This window comes from Oncorhynchus kisutch, linkage group LG28 (assembly GCF_002021735.2).
Source record: "Oncorhynchus kisutch isolate 150728-3 linkage group LG28, Okis_V2, whole genome shotgun sequence".
Taxonomy (NCBI): Eukaryota; Metazoa; Chordata; class Actinopteri; order Salmoniformes; family Salmonidae; genus Oncorhynchus; species Oncorhynchus kisutch.
The window spans coordinates 22,968,031-22,982,912 of NC_034201.2; the positions used below are offsets into that span (position 1 = coordinate 22,968,031).

Genomic DNA, 14,882 nt, shown 5'->3' on the forward strand with positions numbered 1-14,882 from the left:
TGTGACTGACCTAAACTAGACCACTCTTTGCCCTCAATATATTGTTCAGTTGGCCAGTTACGGAGTTCCTGGAAGGAAGTAGAATATCGAACTAGGCCCTCAGCAGCTCAATGACTGTTGGTACACTGTTCATCAAACTTAAATGAAAATGCTTGAATTCAATGTCACAAATATTATATTATAATTAATGCAGCTGTTTTTATCTCAATATCAAAACGTTTCTGGGTAACAATGAAGTACCCTACTGTGAATGTTTTCAATTAAAAATGTCAAAAAGACACTAAAATAGCTTCTTAGCAAGGAACAATTTCTAAAGCAAGATTTTTGTTAGGACTGTGGGAGTGGTCTGGCAGGTCAGAACTCAATCCCTCCAAAACAGGCTGAAATTTCAGGCAGTCTTTTCAAACAGCTCTTACACTAAAAGGGCATTATCATAATTTTCACAATATCACAATATTATCCCAACCTCATAGTGTGGAAATATATATAAAACACAGAAAAATCATGTTTTGGACTACAGTGGTCCAGCTCAGGTCAAGTCGTTAGTCTAGATGGTGCTCAGTATATGAATTTAACCTTCACACTGAAAAATCAGTGCACCTAAAAATAACTGATGATAACTGCTTGGTCAGTATGACCATCTCTATGCCTCCTCTTGAAATAAAATAGAAGAACTATAACAACAGGAAAAGCATGTTAAATCATGTATGAAAAGAAAAGACTGTGAAGGTTATGGAAAATGTCAGCCTTGTGTTTTAGTAGTTGCTGCTGTTACAGGACCCAACTGGCTCAACAATCTGGTGTCAGGCAGCTGTTGGCCCTGCCTGTGGAATTCATTTCATAGCCCTGCCCCTGACCCAACAATGTTAACATTTTTACAGTGCAGTGGATCCAGATAAGCAGAGCCAAGGAGCACCGTTTTACAATTTCTGCCTTGTTCATTCTGAATAAACAAATGTATAACTTTGGACCTGACCTCCAACGGTGCAATCGTTCACCAACTGAATCAATAGTGTAAATTCAATCCAAAACAGATTTGTTATTGGGTAAGGATGATAAAGGTTAGAACTGGGTTGATTTGTATCTCATCCTGAATCAGGAGTCAAAGGAGTTGTTCAAAGTTGAAACAATGTAATTAATTTCATTTAAAAATATATATCTGGCCTTCAAAAAATATATGCACTTACTTGTGGGGCAAACCAGTATTTAGTTACTATGGTGTGTTACCAAGCAACCTGTATTTACCATGCACTGTAAATAGCCAATAAATTACAATCCTCAAGTTGTTCTGTCTGAAAATAGTTTGGTCCTTCATGTCTGTATGTTTTTTTTCCCTCATTCTACTTTATATCTCTGAATTTCTCATGGAGGTGCTCTATAGAGCAATAACGGTAGAGAGACACCTGTACTGGTAGTAGTGTCAGCTTCAACCTGACATACTTTACTTGTGCAGATAAAGCTGGGAAACATGTTCTCATATGTTGGAGGCTGGACCTCATGCTACAAGTTTCTGCTCTACATTAAGAAGTATGTTGGGATTTTTTTAGGATTGGGAAATACCATGACATTTGCTCTCTATGTATTATGTTGACATGAAACAAATGTGACAACTGACAAATAATTGTATTGAACAGGTTGTGCCTTAAAGTGTGAATGAAGGGTGTGTCTTGGTGTTGTTATGAGTAGACCTATATCAATAGGAGATGAGACATAACACATGCATAACACACAAGAAGTGTCAAACGTTTCCATTGTTTCATTAATTATCCCTCAACACTGATACTGTATTTATACCTAGAAAAGATTGTGACGTGGAAACAAATGAAATAATAATTTGAGCCTAAAACAGTTTTTACAGTTTCTCAAATGACACAAATCACGTTTGTTTTTTTATGTAGCTGGCTTTTCCAACATATCAGTGTTGTTGACACAGTTCATGGTACAGTCAGACAGGTTTGAAAAAAGTCACATTACCGACACAGTATCCACCAATCGTTGTTCAGACAAACAATATAAGCGTCCAATCACAGACTTACGGGGAGGGGGTTCTTGATGTGGGTGGTTCTAGCAATTTCTAGAGACATCTCAGCACACATTAAATAAATGTAACTCCGCCGAGAGTAATTGTTTTAAAATCATATTTTCCTAATCGATAATTCGTGTATGTGTTATATGTGTATTTCTTCGAATCAAAATGAATGAATTAAATGTATAGTGTAAGTTTAAGGTTAAAGCACGGACTATGTTTTCAATCGCGGATGGATATTGTCACATGACGCTTTTCCACGTCGCAATGTTTTCTTAGTATAAATAAAGTGTCCGCGCCTTTCGTGAATCATATTGAACACAGAAGCAAGAAGTTTCCAAGAAGACGTGTACGTTACATTTACTTCGAGGTTAATCGTAAGTAGATACATTCGATGTTGATATTAGTTGAACTTTTGTATTTTACAGATTCATGTGTTAACTACTGTGCTAGAGTTGCTAACGTTACTTGCTAGAATTCGCTTGACCTAGTTTTGTCGAATGGTTTTGTTCACCAACCGTCGTCTTTCACCCTTCCCTTACAAAATATTTTGGTTTTGTACCCTACTTACCATTTACAAGTTTGCTATCCATGACTATGGTTGTCCGTTTTTTTTCTCCACAATTTTTATCCTTCTTTCGTAAACGTATTGTAACTACCCTGGGTTTATAAGCGCGGAAATCGGCGCTAGCTGGACAAAATGGCGGCCGATCGAATTCGTAAGCCAAACGACCGCTACGCAGTTCAAACAATTGTTACGTATGCTTTTGGACAGACTTGCATGAAAGTAAATACATGCAATACAAATATTTTTCTGTTTGTATTACTTCATCCCAGTAGCTAGCAAAGTAATATTTTCATCTTGCGGAAATGGATGTCAGTGGTGCGCTTTAATAATTAAGTTTCACTGTCTATTCAGGTGTAAAGATGCAGATCTTCGTGAAGACCCTCACAGGCAAGACCATCACCCTTGAGGTGGAGCCCAGTGACACCATTGAGAATGTGAAGGCCAAGATCCAGGACAAGGAGGGCATCCCCCCAGACCAGCAGCGTCTGATCTTCGCTGGCAAGCAGCTGGAAGATGGCCGCACCCTCTCCGACTACAACATCCAGAAAGAGTCCACTCTCCACCTTGTGCTGCGTCTCAGGGGAGGCATGCAGATCTTCGTCAAGACCCTCACTGGTAAAACCATCACACTAGAAGTGGAGCCCAGTGACACCATTGAGAATGTGAAGGCCAAGATCCAGGACAAGGAGGGCATCCCCCCAGACCAGCAGCGTCTGATCTTCGCTGGCAAGCAGCTGGAAGATGGCCGCACCCTCTCCGACTACAACATCCAGAAAGAGTCCACTCTCCACCTTGTGCTGCGTCTCAGGGGAGGCATGCAGATCTTCGTCAAGACCCTCACTGGTAAAACCATCACACTAGAAGTGGAGCCCAGTGACACCATTGAGAATGTGAAGGCCAAGATCCAGGACAAGGAGGGCATCCCCCCAGACCAGCAGCGTCTGATCTTCGCTGGCAAGCAGCTGGAAGATGGCCGCACCCTCTCCGACTACAACATCCAGAAAGAGTCCACTCTCCACCTTGTGCTGCGTCTCAGGGGAGGCATGCAGATCTTCGTCAAGACCCTCACTGGTAAAACCATCACACTAGAAGTGGAGCCCAGTGACACCATTGAGAATGTGAAGGCCAAGATCCAGGACAAGGAGGGCATCCCCCCAGACCAGCAGCGTCTGATCTTCGCTGGCAAGCAGCTGGAAGATGGCCGCACCCTCTCCGACTACAACATCCAGAAAGAGTCCACTCTCCACCTTGTGCTGCGTCTCAGGGGAGGCATGCAGATCTTCGTCAAGACCCTCACTGGTAAAACCATCACACTAGAAGTGGAGCCCAGTGACACCATTGAGAATGTGAAGGCCAAGATCCAGGACAAGGAGGGCATCCCCCCAGACCAGCAGCGTCTGATCTTCGCTGGCAAGCAGCTGGAAGATGGCCGCACCCTCTCCGACTACAACATCCAGAAAGAGTCCACTCTCCACCTTGTGCTGCGTCTCAGGGGAGGCATGCAGATCTTCGTCAAGACCCTCACTGGTAAAACCATCACACTAGAAGTGGAGCCCAGTGACACCATTGAGAATGTGAAGGCCAAGATCCAGGACAAGGAGGGCATCCCCCCAGACCAGCAGCGTCTGATCTTCGCTGGCAAGCAGCTGGAAGATGGCCGCACCCTCTCCGACTACAACATCCAGAAAGAGTCCACTCTCCACCTTGTGCTGCGTCTCAGGGGAGGCATGCAGATCTTCGTCAAGACCCTCACTGGTAAAACCATCACACTAGAAGTGGAGCCCAGTGACACCATTGAGAATGTGAAGGCCAAGATCCAGGACAAGGAGGGCATCCCCCCAGACCAGCAGCGTCTGATCTTCGCTGGCAAGCAGCTGGAAGATGGCCGCACCCTCTCCGACTACAACATCCAGAAAGAGTCCACTCTCCACCTTGTGCTGCGTCTCAGGGGAGGCATGCAGATCTTCGTCAAGACCCTCACTGGTAAAACCATCACACTAGAAGTGGAGCCCAGTGACACCATTGAGAATGTGAAGGCCAAGATCCAGGACAAGGAGGGCATCCCCCCAGACCAGCAGCGTCTGATCTTCGCTGGCAAGCAGCTGGAAGATGGCCGCACCCTCTCCGACTACAACATCCAGAAAGAGTCCACTCTCCACCTTGTGCTGCGTCTCAGGGGAGGCATGCAGATCTTCGTCAAGACCCTCACTGGTAAAACCATCACACTAGAAGTGGAGCCCAGTGACACCATTGAGAATGTGAAGGCCAAGATCCAGGACAAGGAGGGCATCCCCCCAGACCAGCAGCGTCTGATCTTCGCTGGCAAGCAGCTGGAAGATGGCCGCACCCTCTCCGACTACAACATCCAGAAAGAGTCCACTCTCCACCTTGTGCTGCGTCTCAGGGGAGGCATGCAGATCTTCGTCAAGACCCTCACTGGTAAAACCATCACACTAGAAGTGGAGCCCAGTGACACCATTGAGAATGTGAAGGCCAAGATCCAGGACAAGGAGGGCATCCCCCCAGACCAGCAGCGTCTGATCTTCGCTGGCAAGCAGCTGGAAGATGGCCGCACCCTCTCCGACTACAACATCCAGAAAGAGTCCACTCTCCACCTTGTGCTGCGTCTCAGGGGAGGACAGTAAAAGTTTCCCCTGCTTCTGTTCTGGCAAATGTTCTGTTTTTTTTCACATGTTTGTTTTTTATTGAAGTCATTAAAGGCTAAATGAATGCAATTAATTTCAGTGTTTATAGATTTTTGAAATGTTCTGATACAAAACAATCGAACTTATGAAGTATAGGAAGATGGTACATGCTATAAGATGTACAAAATACAGCCGCCTATGAGTGGTCAAGAGCATTTCACACTAAGTACTTACCAAGGCCCTATCTATGGTGATGTATCGCAGGATGGTTGCGTGATTTGTCAAATTAATTCTGCCATGGTATTACGTCACTGGTTTTAAAGCTGGAGAGACTCAACCCATCTGGTCTACATGGGATGTATTTGACAATGTAGCCACTCTATTCCTAGTCTCATGCTCCAAATCAACCACACTGATGCCAAGGGGCAGTTTATTTTCCTGTCAGATCAACTCCACTAGGATTTAGTTTTCAATGGTGGGTAAAAGTGGAAGAAATGTGTTGGAAGCTACTCTGAAAATGTAGTATACCATGCTACCAAATGATTCCCACTGGAATCAACTAGTCTTAACTAAATGTACTTTGTAAGAATATAAATCTGAAGAGTCAAACTACAAATCGCAAGAGATCACTTTGGGGTTATGCTACCTGAATGTAATTTAGACACCAGTTTCAAGTGAGACTACCCTTTGCTTAAGTTTCCTCAACTTTTAGGATGCATGGGTGCGCACTTCAGTAGGCGTTCTAATGGAAGATTTTATTTGACCTTTAACGAGGCATGTCGAGCACACTCTTTCAATAATGGCCTAGGAACCGTGTTCAGGAGCAGAACGACAGATTTTAACTTGTCAACTGGGATTCGATCTTGCAACCTTTCGGGTACTAGTCCAACGCTCTAACCATTAGGCTGCCTGTCAAAATATCCACATGCTAGAAGGTGCCAATAGGCTCTCCCACTAGGATTAATTTTCTCCCATTGGAAACAGGCTATGGTTTATCTTGGCTTAGTTATAAAAATCGCAATTGCTTTCTTCACCCACATTTTATTTTTGCAAAACTAATGTAGTTCTAATACTTAGCTACACCGCTGCATAGCGAGAAAGTAATTCACTACTGAAAACACTACCAATATTTGCATTTAGTTCAATGACCAAGCTACTGCAACATTGTAAAATTACAAGTTCAACGATATGTAGTTCAATACTCCCTGACACCAAACGTAAAAATAAGGGTCACAGGCAGTTAGTACTGTTTTGTACCTGAATTCCTGTTAATGAGCCTTTACTGCCCCCTGTTGACTCATTAAAACAAACCAAAGCTGCAGTGTATGGAATGGAGCATTAAAGTAATTTTCTATGCTTTGGTGTATGTGGTGAATTTTCTAAACTCTTTATACAAAACTCCAAACTGGTAACACTAGTAATGTAGCAAGTTGTATATTCAAAGCTTTTTATTGTGCATTCATTTTGTTTGGAGACATTTTTCACCACACAAAAATTGATCCAAAATACATAGGACCAGTCAAAAGTTGACACATACTCATTCAAGGTTATTTTTTATTTTTTTTACCATTTTCTACATTGTAGAATAATAGTAAAGACATCACAACTATGAAATAACACATGGAATCATGTAGTAACCCCAAAAGTGTTAAGTAAATTAAAATAGATTTTATATTTGATATTCTTCAAAGGAGCCACCCTTTGCCTTGATGACAGCCTTGGGGGGTGCTCAATTGTCATATTTGAGTAATGGTAAAAAGTTAAAGTAAATTATATACATATACATCAAATACCTTATATTAAGCAAACCAGACTGGTTTATTTATTTTTTTACACTGACAGCCAGAGGCACACACAACATTCAGAAACAATTTACAAACAGTTGAACTTTTGTATTTTTCTTCTTTTTTTTAAACCTTTATTTAACTAGGCAAGTCAGTTAAGAACAAATTCTAATTTTCAATGACGGCCTAGGAACAGTGGGTTAACTTCCTGTTCAGGGGCAGAACGACAGATTAGTCCAACGCTCTAACCACTAGGCTACCCTGCCGCCCCGATTTTACAGATATTTATGTGTTAACTACTGTGCTAGAGTTGCTTGCTAGAATTCGGCTTGACCTAGTTTTGTAGAATGGTTTTGTTCACAAACCGTCGTCTTTCACCCTTCCCTTACAAAATATTTTGATTTTGTACCCTACTTTAAATAAAGGCTTGTTACTATACGCCTCGTATGGCTTACCATTTACAAGTTTGCTATCCATGACTATGGTTGTCCGTTTTTTTTCTCCCCAATTTCTTCTTCAAAGTAGCCACCCTTTGCCTTGATGACAGCTTTGCACACTCTTGGGGGGGGACTCAATTGTCATATTTGAGTAAAGGTGAAAAGTAAATTATATACATATACATCAAATACCTTATATTAAGCAAACCAGACGGCACGGTTGTCTTTTTTTTTTTTTTTTACACTGACAGCCAGAGTCACACTCACAACATTCAGAGACAATATACAAAGTTTTTTATTTCAATTTAACCATTATTTATACAGGTTTTTCTCATTGAGATAGAATCTATTTGTCAAGAGAGACCTGGTCAAACAGCAGCAATGGGAACTAAGTTTCAGACAAAACAACTTATGTACACTAACACAACATTGAACAAAACTATAGACACACATACAGTACAACTATTACATAAAGAAACACAAATTACATTTGTGTTTAGTGAGTGCCAAATCAGAGGCAGTAGGGATGACAACTTGTTATATTGATAGGTACGTGAATTGGACCATATTGTTGTCCTGCCTGAGCATTCCAAATGTAACAAGTACTTTTGGGTTTCAGGGAACATGTATGGAAGTAAAAAGTACACATTTTCTTTAGGAATGTAGTGGAGAAAAAGTAAAAATTGTCAAAACTATAAATACTCAAGTAAAGTACAGGTATCCCCCAAAAAACTACTGAAGCAGTACTTCAAATATTTTTTTCCCGTTACTTTACACCTGACTGGTGTTATTTGAAATATGATCGCTGAAAAATATCATAGGACTGTTTTATCTTTCCATCTGAATCTGAAATAGGATTGGATCAAGTAAACAGTATTTACATTCCCCTCATAAAACAGGATTACTACCATACTAAAATGAGCTGGCTCAAACAGCCTGACTTAAAGTTTATCATATGCAATGACCTATCCATCTTCTGTAAGTGTTTGCAACCTGAAGAGGAGCCCATATAGTACATACATACTATAGAATTAAACTCCCTAAATGTCTACAGTACACTAATGGGCTGAACCCAGAACTGGTGAAGAGCTGAACACCCACAGAATGTGATAAAAGCAGCCTGTGACCCTGACCCCCTCCAACAGTATTTACATAAGGATTTACCATAGTAATTTGTGTGAGAATATTATGGTGAAAAGTGTTATAGCCTATACAGTTGAAGTCGGAAGATTACAAACACCTTAGCCAAATACATTTAAACTCAGTTTTTCACAATTCCTGACTTTTAATCCTAGTAAAAATTCTGTGTCTTAGGTCAGTTAGGATCACCACTTTATTTTAAGAATGTGAAATGTCTGAATAATACTAGAGAGAATTATTTATTTAAGCTTTTATTTATTTCATCACATTCCCAGTGGGTCAGAAGTTTACAAACACTTAATTGGTATTTGGTAGCATTGTCTTTAAATGGTTTAACTTGGGTCTAACATTTCAGTTAGGCTTCCACAAGCTTTCCACAATAAATTGGGTGAATTTTGGCCCATTCCTCCTGACAGAGGTGGTGTAACCGAGTCAGGTTTGTAGGTCTCCTTGCTCACACACACTTTTTCAGTTCTGCCCACAAATGTTCTATAGGATTGAGGTCAAGGCTTTGTGATGGCCACCCCAATACCTTGACTTTGTTGTCCTTAAGCCATTTCGCCACAACTTTGGAAGTATGCTTGGGGTCATTGTCCATTTGGAAGACCCATTTGCGACCAAGCTTTAACTTCCTGACTGATGTCTTGAGATGTTGCTTCAATATATCCACATAATTTTCCTGCCTCATGATGGCATCTATTTTGTGAAGTGCACTAGTCCCTCCTGCAGTAAAGCACCCCCACAACATGATGCTGCCACCACCGTGCTTCATGGTTGGGATGGTGTTCTTCGGCTTGCAATCCTCCTTTTTCCTCACAACATAACGATGGTCATAATGGCCAAACAGTTCTATTTTTGTTTCATCAGACCAGAGGACATTTCTCCAAAAAGTACAATCTTTGTCCCCATGTGCAGTTGCAAACCATAGTCTGGCTTTTTTATGACGGTTTTGGAGCAGTGGCTTCTTCCTTGCTGAGAGGCCTTTCCGCACCAAAGTATGTTCATCTCCAGGAGATATAACGCTTCTCCTTCCTGAACGGTATGACGGCTGCGTGGTCCCATGGCGTTTATACTCACGTACTATTGTTTGTACAGATGAACGTGGTACCTTCAGGCATTTGGAAATTGCTCCCACGGATGAACAATTTTTTTCTGAGGTCTTTGCTGATTTCTTTTGATTTTCCCATGATGTCAAGCAAAGAGGCACTGAGTTTGAAGGAAGGCCTTGAAATACATCCACAGGTACACCTCAAATTGACTCAAATGATGCCAATTAGCCTATCAGAAGCTTCTAAAGCCATGACATAATTTTCTGGACTTTTCCATGCTGTTTAAAGGCACAGTCAACTTAGTCTATGTAAACATCTGACCCACTGGAATTGTGACACAGTGAATTATAAGTGAAATAATCTGTCTGTAAACAATTGTTGGAAAAATTACTTGTGTCATGCACAAAGTAGATGTTCTAACCAACTTGCCAAAACTATAGTTTGTTAACAAGAAATTTGTGGAGTGGTTGAAAAACAAATTTTAATGACTCCAACCTAAGTGTATATAAACTTCAGATTTCAACTGTATATTCTGTATATACAGTTTGATTGAATTAAATGGGATGGTACTGCAGTTCAGGTGACACAGTTCAGCAGTCTACAATGTCATATCACTTACACACACACACACACGCCTAATGAGCGCAATGTGTTTTGGTATTTATTAGACCTAACACCATATTGCTTGTTAGAATGGACATAAGATTTAGTCTATTACCCAGACAGTCCTGGCCACATTTCCCAATGTAAGATTATTATTTTTTTTTTTAACCTTTGCTCTAGTTAGCCACTCAACTGAAGAATTGTATTTTTGCAGGCCAGCCCAGCAGGGTGCCTGTGGGCTGCTCTTGCCATATTTGATAGCTCATGCACATTAAACTGTTGTTTTAGTCCAGTGTTTCCCAACTACAGTCCTCGAGTACCCTAATCAATACACATTTTTGTCAGAGAGAATGGTCGGGCTCGGAACATAATTATAATAATTTCTAAACTGCTAATTGACCGCATCTGAATCCAAAGAGAGGTTGCATTTGAAAATAACTATACTTTCATACCGTGATTACATTGAAACACGATCACATGTCTCTTTTTTTATTTGTGGGAGTACTTGGGGAAATATTTTCAAAATTACATTTTTTTTAATGAATTCCTTGTGATTTTACAGTCTTTTTTGATGCCTAAAAAAATCACTTGGGGCGCCTGTTGCCGACCCCTGGTATAGGGTGAAGGTAATGTTTAAAATTGGCAGTCATGGGAATAAATATATTCATTGCAAGAATTCGCTGTTAATTATTAGCTGACCTGATATCTGATTTAATTAAGAATGATCATTTATACACATTATTGTTATGTTTTATTACAGTCTCCGTTTCATTATCAATTTAACAATTTAAAGCAGAAACTAAAACCGCGTTCATGGTAGGTTAGCCGAGGCACAAGTAATTGGAATTGCAGCAATTTACGTGGACTAATGAAAGCCCATGCAGTTGCCAGTGACACTAACTTCAGTGCTGCCAGTCTCACACTCGCGATCACCAGCTGTCGAACTCTGGGGACAGGAATATGGGCGAATTGACTTGGGGATCATTTTTCCTGGGTTTCCTTAATTTCAAGACAGAAAAATATGTCATCGCCGAAAACAGAAAATTGGGAATCTCATTTAGAGTTTTTCAGATCTGTGTGCTGGCATACGTGATCGGGTGAGGTGTATGTATTTTTTTATTGGATGTTAGCGATGAAGAAATAATCAATACTATAGCATGAATAATGTATTAAAATTACAATAATTATTTCCATACAAAGTCGCAAATAGATTCCATTGTCAATCGTGGGTGTCTTTGAGTTCGTTCAAGCTGTCATCATGAAACGGGACTAGGGAGTTCGAGTGTTGTTCCCTCATGACTATAATATTGTAACGACCCTGGATTTATAAACGCGGAAATCGACTCTGCCGCTCGAGCATGCTTTTGCGGCACAGTCGATAGCGCGCCAGACCTCGGGCTCGAAGGTCGATGTTTCAAGACCTGCTCCCTGCTGTTTCATTACAATATTCACGGTTCAAGACTGTGGTAAAGTTGTTTTGATATTCGTCATATATTCGGACCTTCAAACTTCAATAGATAACGAAAGATTTGAGCTACATACCTCCAGTTAGGTACTTTATGATGGGAAAAAAGGTGTGCAACATTGCACATGTCTTATTTTCAGACTGGAGTTTCATAATCACACATTAATTGTGTAGGTAGCCTGGCGCTCCTTCAATAGAGAACCACAGTATGAGTCATAATACCCATAAAACCTAGCGGTCAAATAAGCAAATGGTTCCAATCGTTTTTCCACCATTCATTTTACCCATCCACCTGGCTAGCCCTACCCCGGTCAACAGCACTGCACCCCCCACAGCAACTCGCCCAAGCCTTCCCAATTTCTCCTTCTCCCAAATCCAGTCAGCTGATGTTCTGAAAGAGCTGCAAAATCTGGACCCCTACAAATCAGCCGGGCTAGACAATCTGGGCCCTTTTTCCTTTAAAAAAATGATCTGCCAAAATTGTTGCCACCCCTATTACTAGCCTGTTCAACCTCTCTTTCGTGTCGTCTGAGATTCCCAAAGATTGGAAAGCAGTTGCGGTCATCCCCCTCTTCAAAGGGGGGGACACTCTTGACCCAAACTGCTACAGACCTATATCTATCCTAACTTGCCTTTCTAATGTCTTCGAAAGCCAAGTCAACAAACAGATTACTGACCATTTCGAATCCCACCATACCTTCTCCGCTATGCAATCTGGTTTCAGAGCTGGTCATGGGTGCACCTCAGCCACGCTCAAGGTCCTAAACGATATCTTAACCGCCATCGATAAGAAACAATACTGTGCAGCCGTATTCATTGACCTGGCCAAGGCTTTCGACTTTGTCAATCACAACATCCTCATCGGCAGACTCGACAGCCTTGGTTTCTCAAATGATTGCCTCGCCTGGTTCACCAACTACTTCTCTGATAGAGTTCAATGTGTCAAATCGGAGGGTCTGTTGTCTGGGCCTCTGGCAGTCTCTATGGGGTGCTACAGGGTTGAATTCTTGGACCGACTCTTTTCTCTGTATACATCAATGACGTCACTCTTGCTGCTGGTGAGTCTCTGATCCACCTCTACGCAGACGACACCATTCTGTATACTTCTGGCCCTTCTTTGGACACTGTGTTAACAACCCTCCAGGCGAGCTTCAATGCCATACAACTCTCCTTGCGTGGCCTCCAATTGCTCTTAAATACAAGTAAAACTAAATGCATGCTCTTCAACCGATCGCTGCCCGCACCTGCCCGCCTGTCCAACATCACTACTCTGGACGGCTCTGACTTAGAATACGTGGACAACTACAAATACCTAGGTGTCTGGTTAGACTGTAAAGGTGTCTGGTTAGACTCTCCTTCCAGACTCACATCAAACATCTCCAATCCAAAGTTAAATCTAGAATTGGCTTCCTATTTCCCAACAAAGCATCCTTCACTCATGCTGCCAAACATACCCTTGTAAAACTGACCACCCTACTGATCCTCGACTTCGGCGATGTCATTTACAAAATAGCCTCCAATACCCTACTCAACAAATTGGATGCAGTCTATCACAGTGCCATCCGTTTTGTCACCAAAGCCCCATATACTACCCTCCACTGCGACCTGTACGCTCTCGTTGGCTGGCCCTCGCTTCATACTCGTAGCCAAACCCACTGGCTCCAGGTCTTCTACAAGACCCTGCTAGGTAAAATCACCCCTTATCTCAGCTCGCTGGTCACCATAGCAGCACCCACCTGTAGCACGCGTTCCAGCAGGTATATCTCTCTGGTCACCCCCAAAACCAATTCTTCCTTTGGCCACCTCTCATTCCAGTTCTCTGCTGCCAATGACTGGAACATACTACAAAAATCTCTGAAACTGGAAACACTTATCTCCCTCACTAGCTTTAAGCACCAGCTGTCAGAGCAGCTAACAGATTACTGCACCTGTACATAGCCCATCTATAATTTAGCCCAAACAACTACCTCTTTCCTTACGGTATTTATTTATTTATTTAGCTCCTTTGCACCCCATTATTTCTATCTCTACTTTGCACATTCTTCCACTGCAAATCAACCATTCCAGTGTTTTACTTGCTATATTGTATTTACTTCGCCACCATGGCCTTTTTTGCCTTCACCTCCCTTATCTCACCTCACTTGCTCACATTGTATATAGACTTATTTTCTACTGTATTATTGACTGTATGTTTGTTTTACTTCATGTGTAACTCTGTGTTGTTGTATGTGTCGAACTGCTTTGCTTTATCTTGGCCAGGTCGCAATTGTAAATGAGAACTTGTTCTCAACTTGCCTACCTGGTTAAATAAAGGTGAAATATATAAATAGGGGATTTTAGAAACACTTAAAATAAGGGTTGTGTTTCGTGTAGGCTTACCCTGGTGTGACATTTTGATAACAGTATAAATCTCCCTAGGACAAGGTGAGATTTATCAATATATTTGCTTGTACTTACCCCCCTGAAATGAAATGCTAATTAGCTGTTAATGTGGCTATCATAAAGAACTACAAATACCATGATGATCTGAATGAGACTGCGGAATTGAGGCAAAGGTAAGAATCTCTGGATTAACGATCTAACGCTAGCAAAATTTTGTCATTAATAAATTGGCAACATTTCAGCTAGAGATGATGTGGAGGAGCTGTCAGGGATTTGTAGTCTTGCATGATGTCCACTTTGATGATAATTAGCATTTTCGAATCTGAGTGTAAATAGAGCCAAATATATTAATAGACGTCACCTTGTCCGAGAGAGATTTACACAGTTCAAAACATCACACCAGGGTAAGCCTACACGAAACACTGCCCTTATTTTAAGCATTTCTAAAATTCCCTATGGGAAAAAGGAATGGTGGAAAAACAATTGGAACCATTTCCCTGTTTTGACCGCTAGGTTTTATGGGTATTTTAGCAACATTTCTTGTTAGATGTTTTGACTAGAACCCTAAAATTGTGTCATATTACTCCAGTGCTAGCCTCTCTACACTGGCTTCCTGTTAAGGCTAATGCTGATTTCAAGGTTTAACTGTTAACCTTCAATGCATTGCATGGACTTACTCCTACTTATCTCTCTGTTTTGGTCCTGCCATACATAATGTACCTACACATATGCTACGGTCACAAGACGCAGGCCTCCTTATTGTCCCAATAATTTCAAAGGAAA

The 14,882-nt window shown here is 41.4% G+C and overlaps 2 protein-coding genes across 3 annotated transcripts in view; both read left to right on the forward strand.

Moving 5' to 3' along the window:
* The window catches only part of LOC109873165 (P2X purinoceptor 5-like), a gene marked incomplete at its 5' end in the record, with an annotated part of 50,103 nt that overhangs the window by 4,982 nt on the left and 30,239 nt on the right, over nt 1–14,882 (forward strand). The window lies entirely within an intron of this gene.
* On the forward strand, nt 2,096–5,333 carry LOC109873307 (polyubiquitin-C). 2 transcript variants are annotated; one of them, XM_031807509.1, is made up of 3 exons: nt 2,277–2,403; nt 2,946–5,003; nt 5,232–5,333. In XM_031807509.1, exons 2-3 carry the CDS (start codon nt 2,954–2,956, stop codon nt 5,237–5,239), a joined length of 2,058 nt encoding a protein of 685 aa, XP_031663369.1. In that variant the 5' UTR covers nt 2,277–2,403; nt 2,946–2,953; the 3' UTR covers nt 5,240–5,333. The 2 variants fall into 2 exon arrangements, with proteins under 2 accessions (XP_031663368.1, XP_031663369.1); XM_031807508.1 differs by having other exon boundaries at nt 2,096–2,403; nt 2,946–5,333.

What these genes read in the sequence shown, in the direction of transcription:
- LOC109873307 (XM_031807508.1), top strand. Translation starts at nt 2,954, where the DNA reads ATGCAGATCTTCGTGAAGACCCTCACAGGCAAGACCATCACCCTTGAG.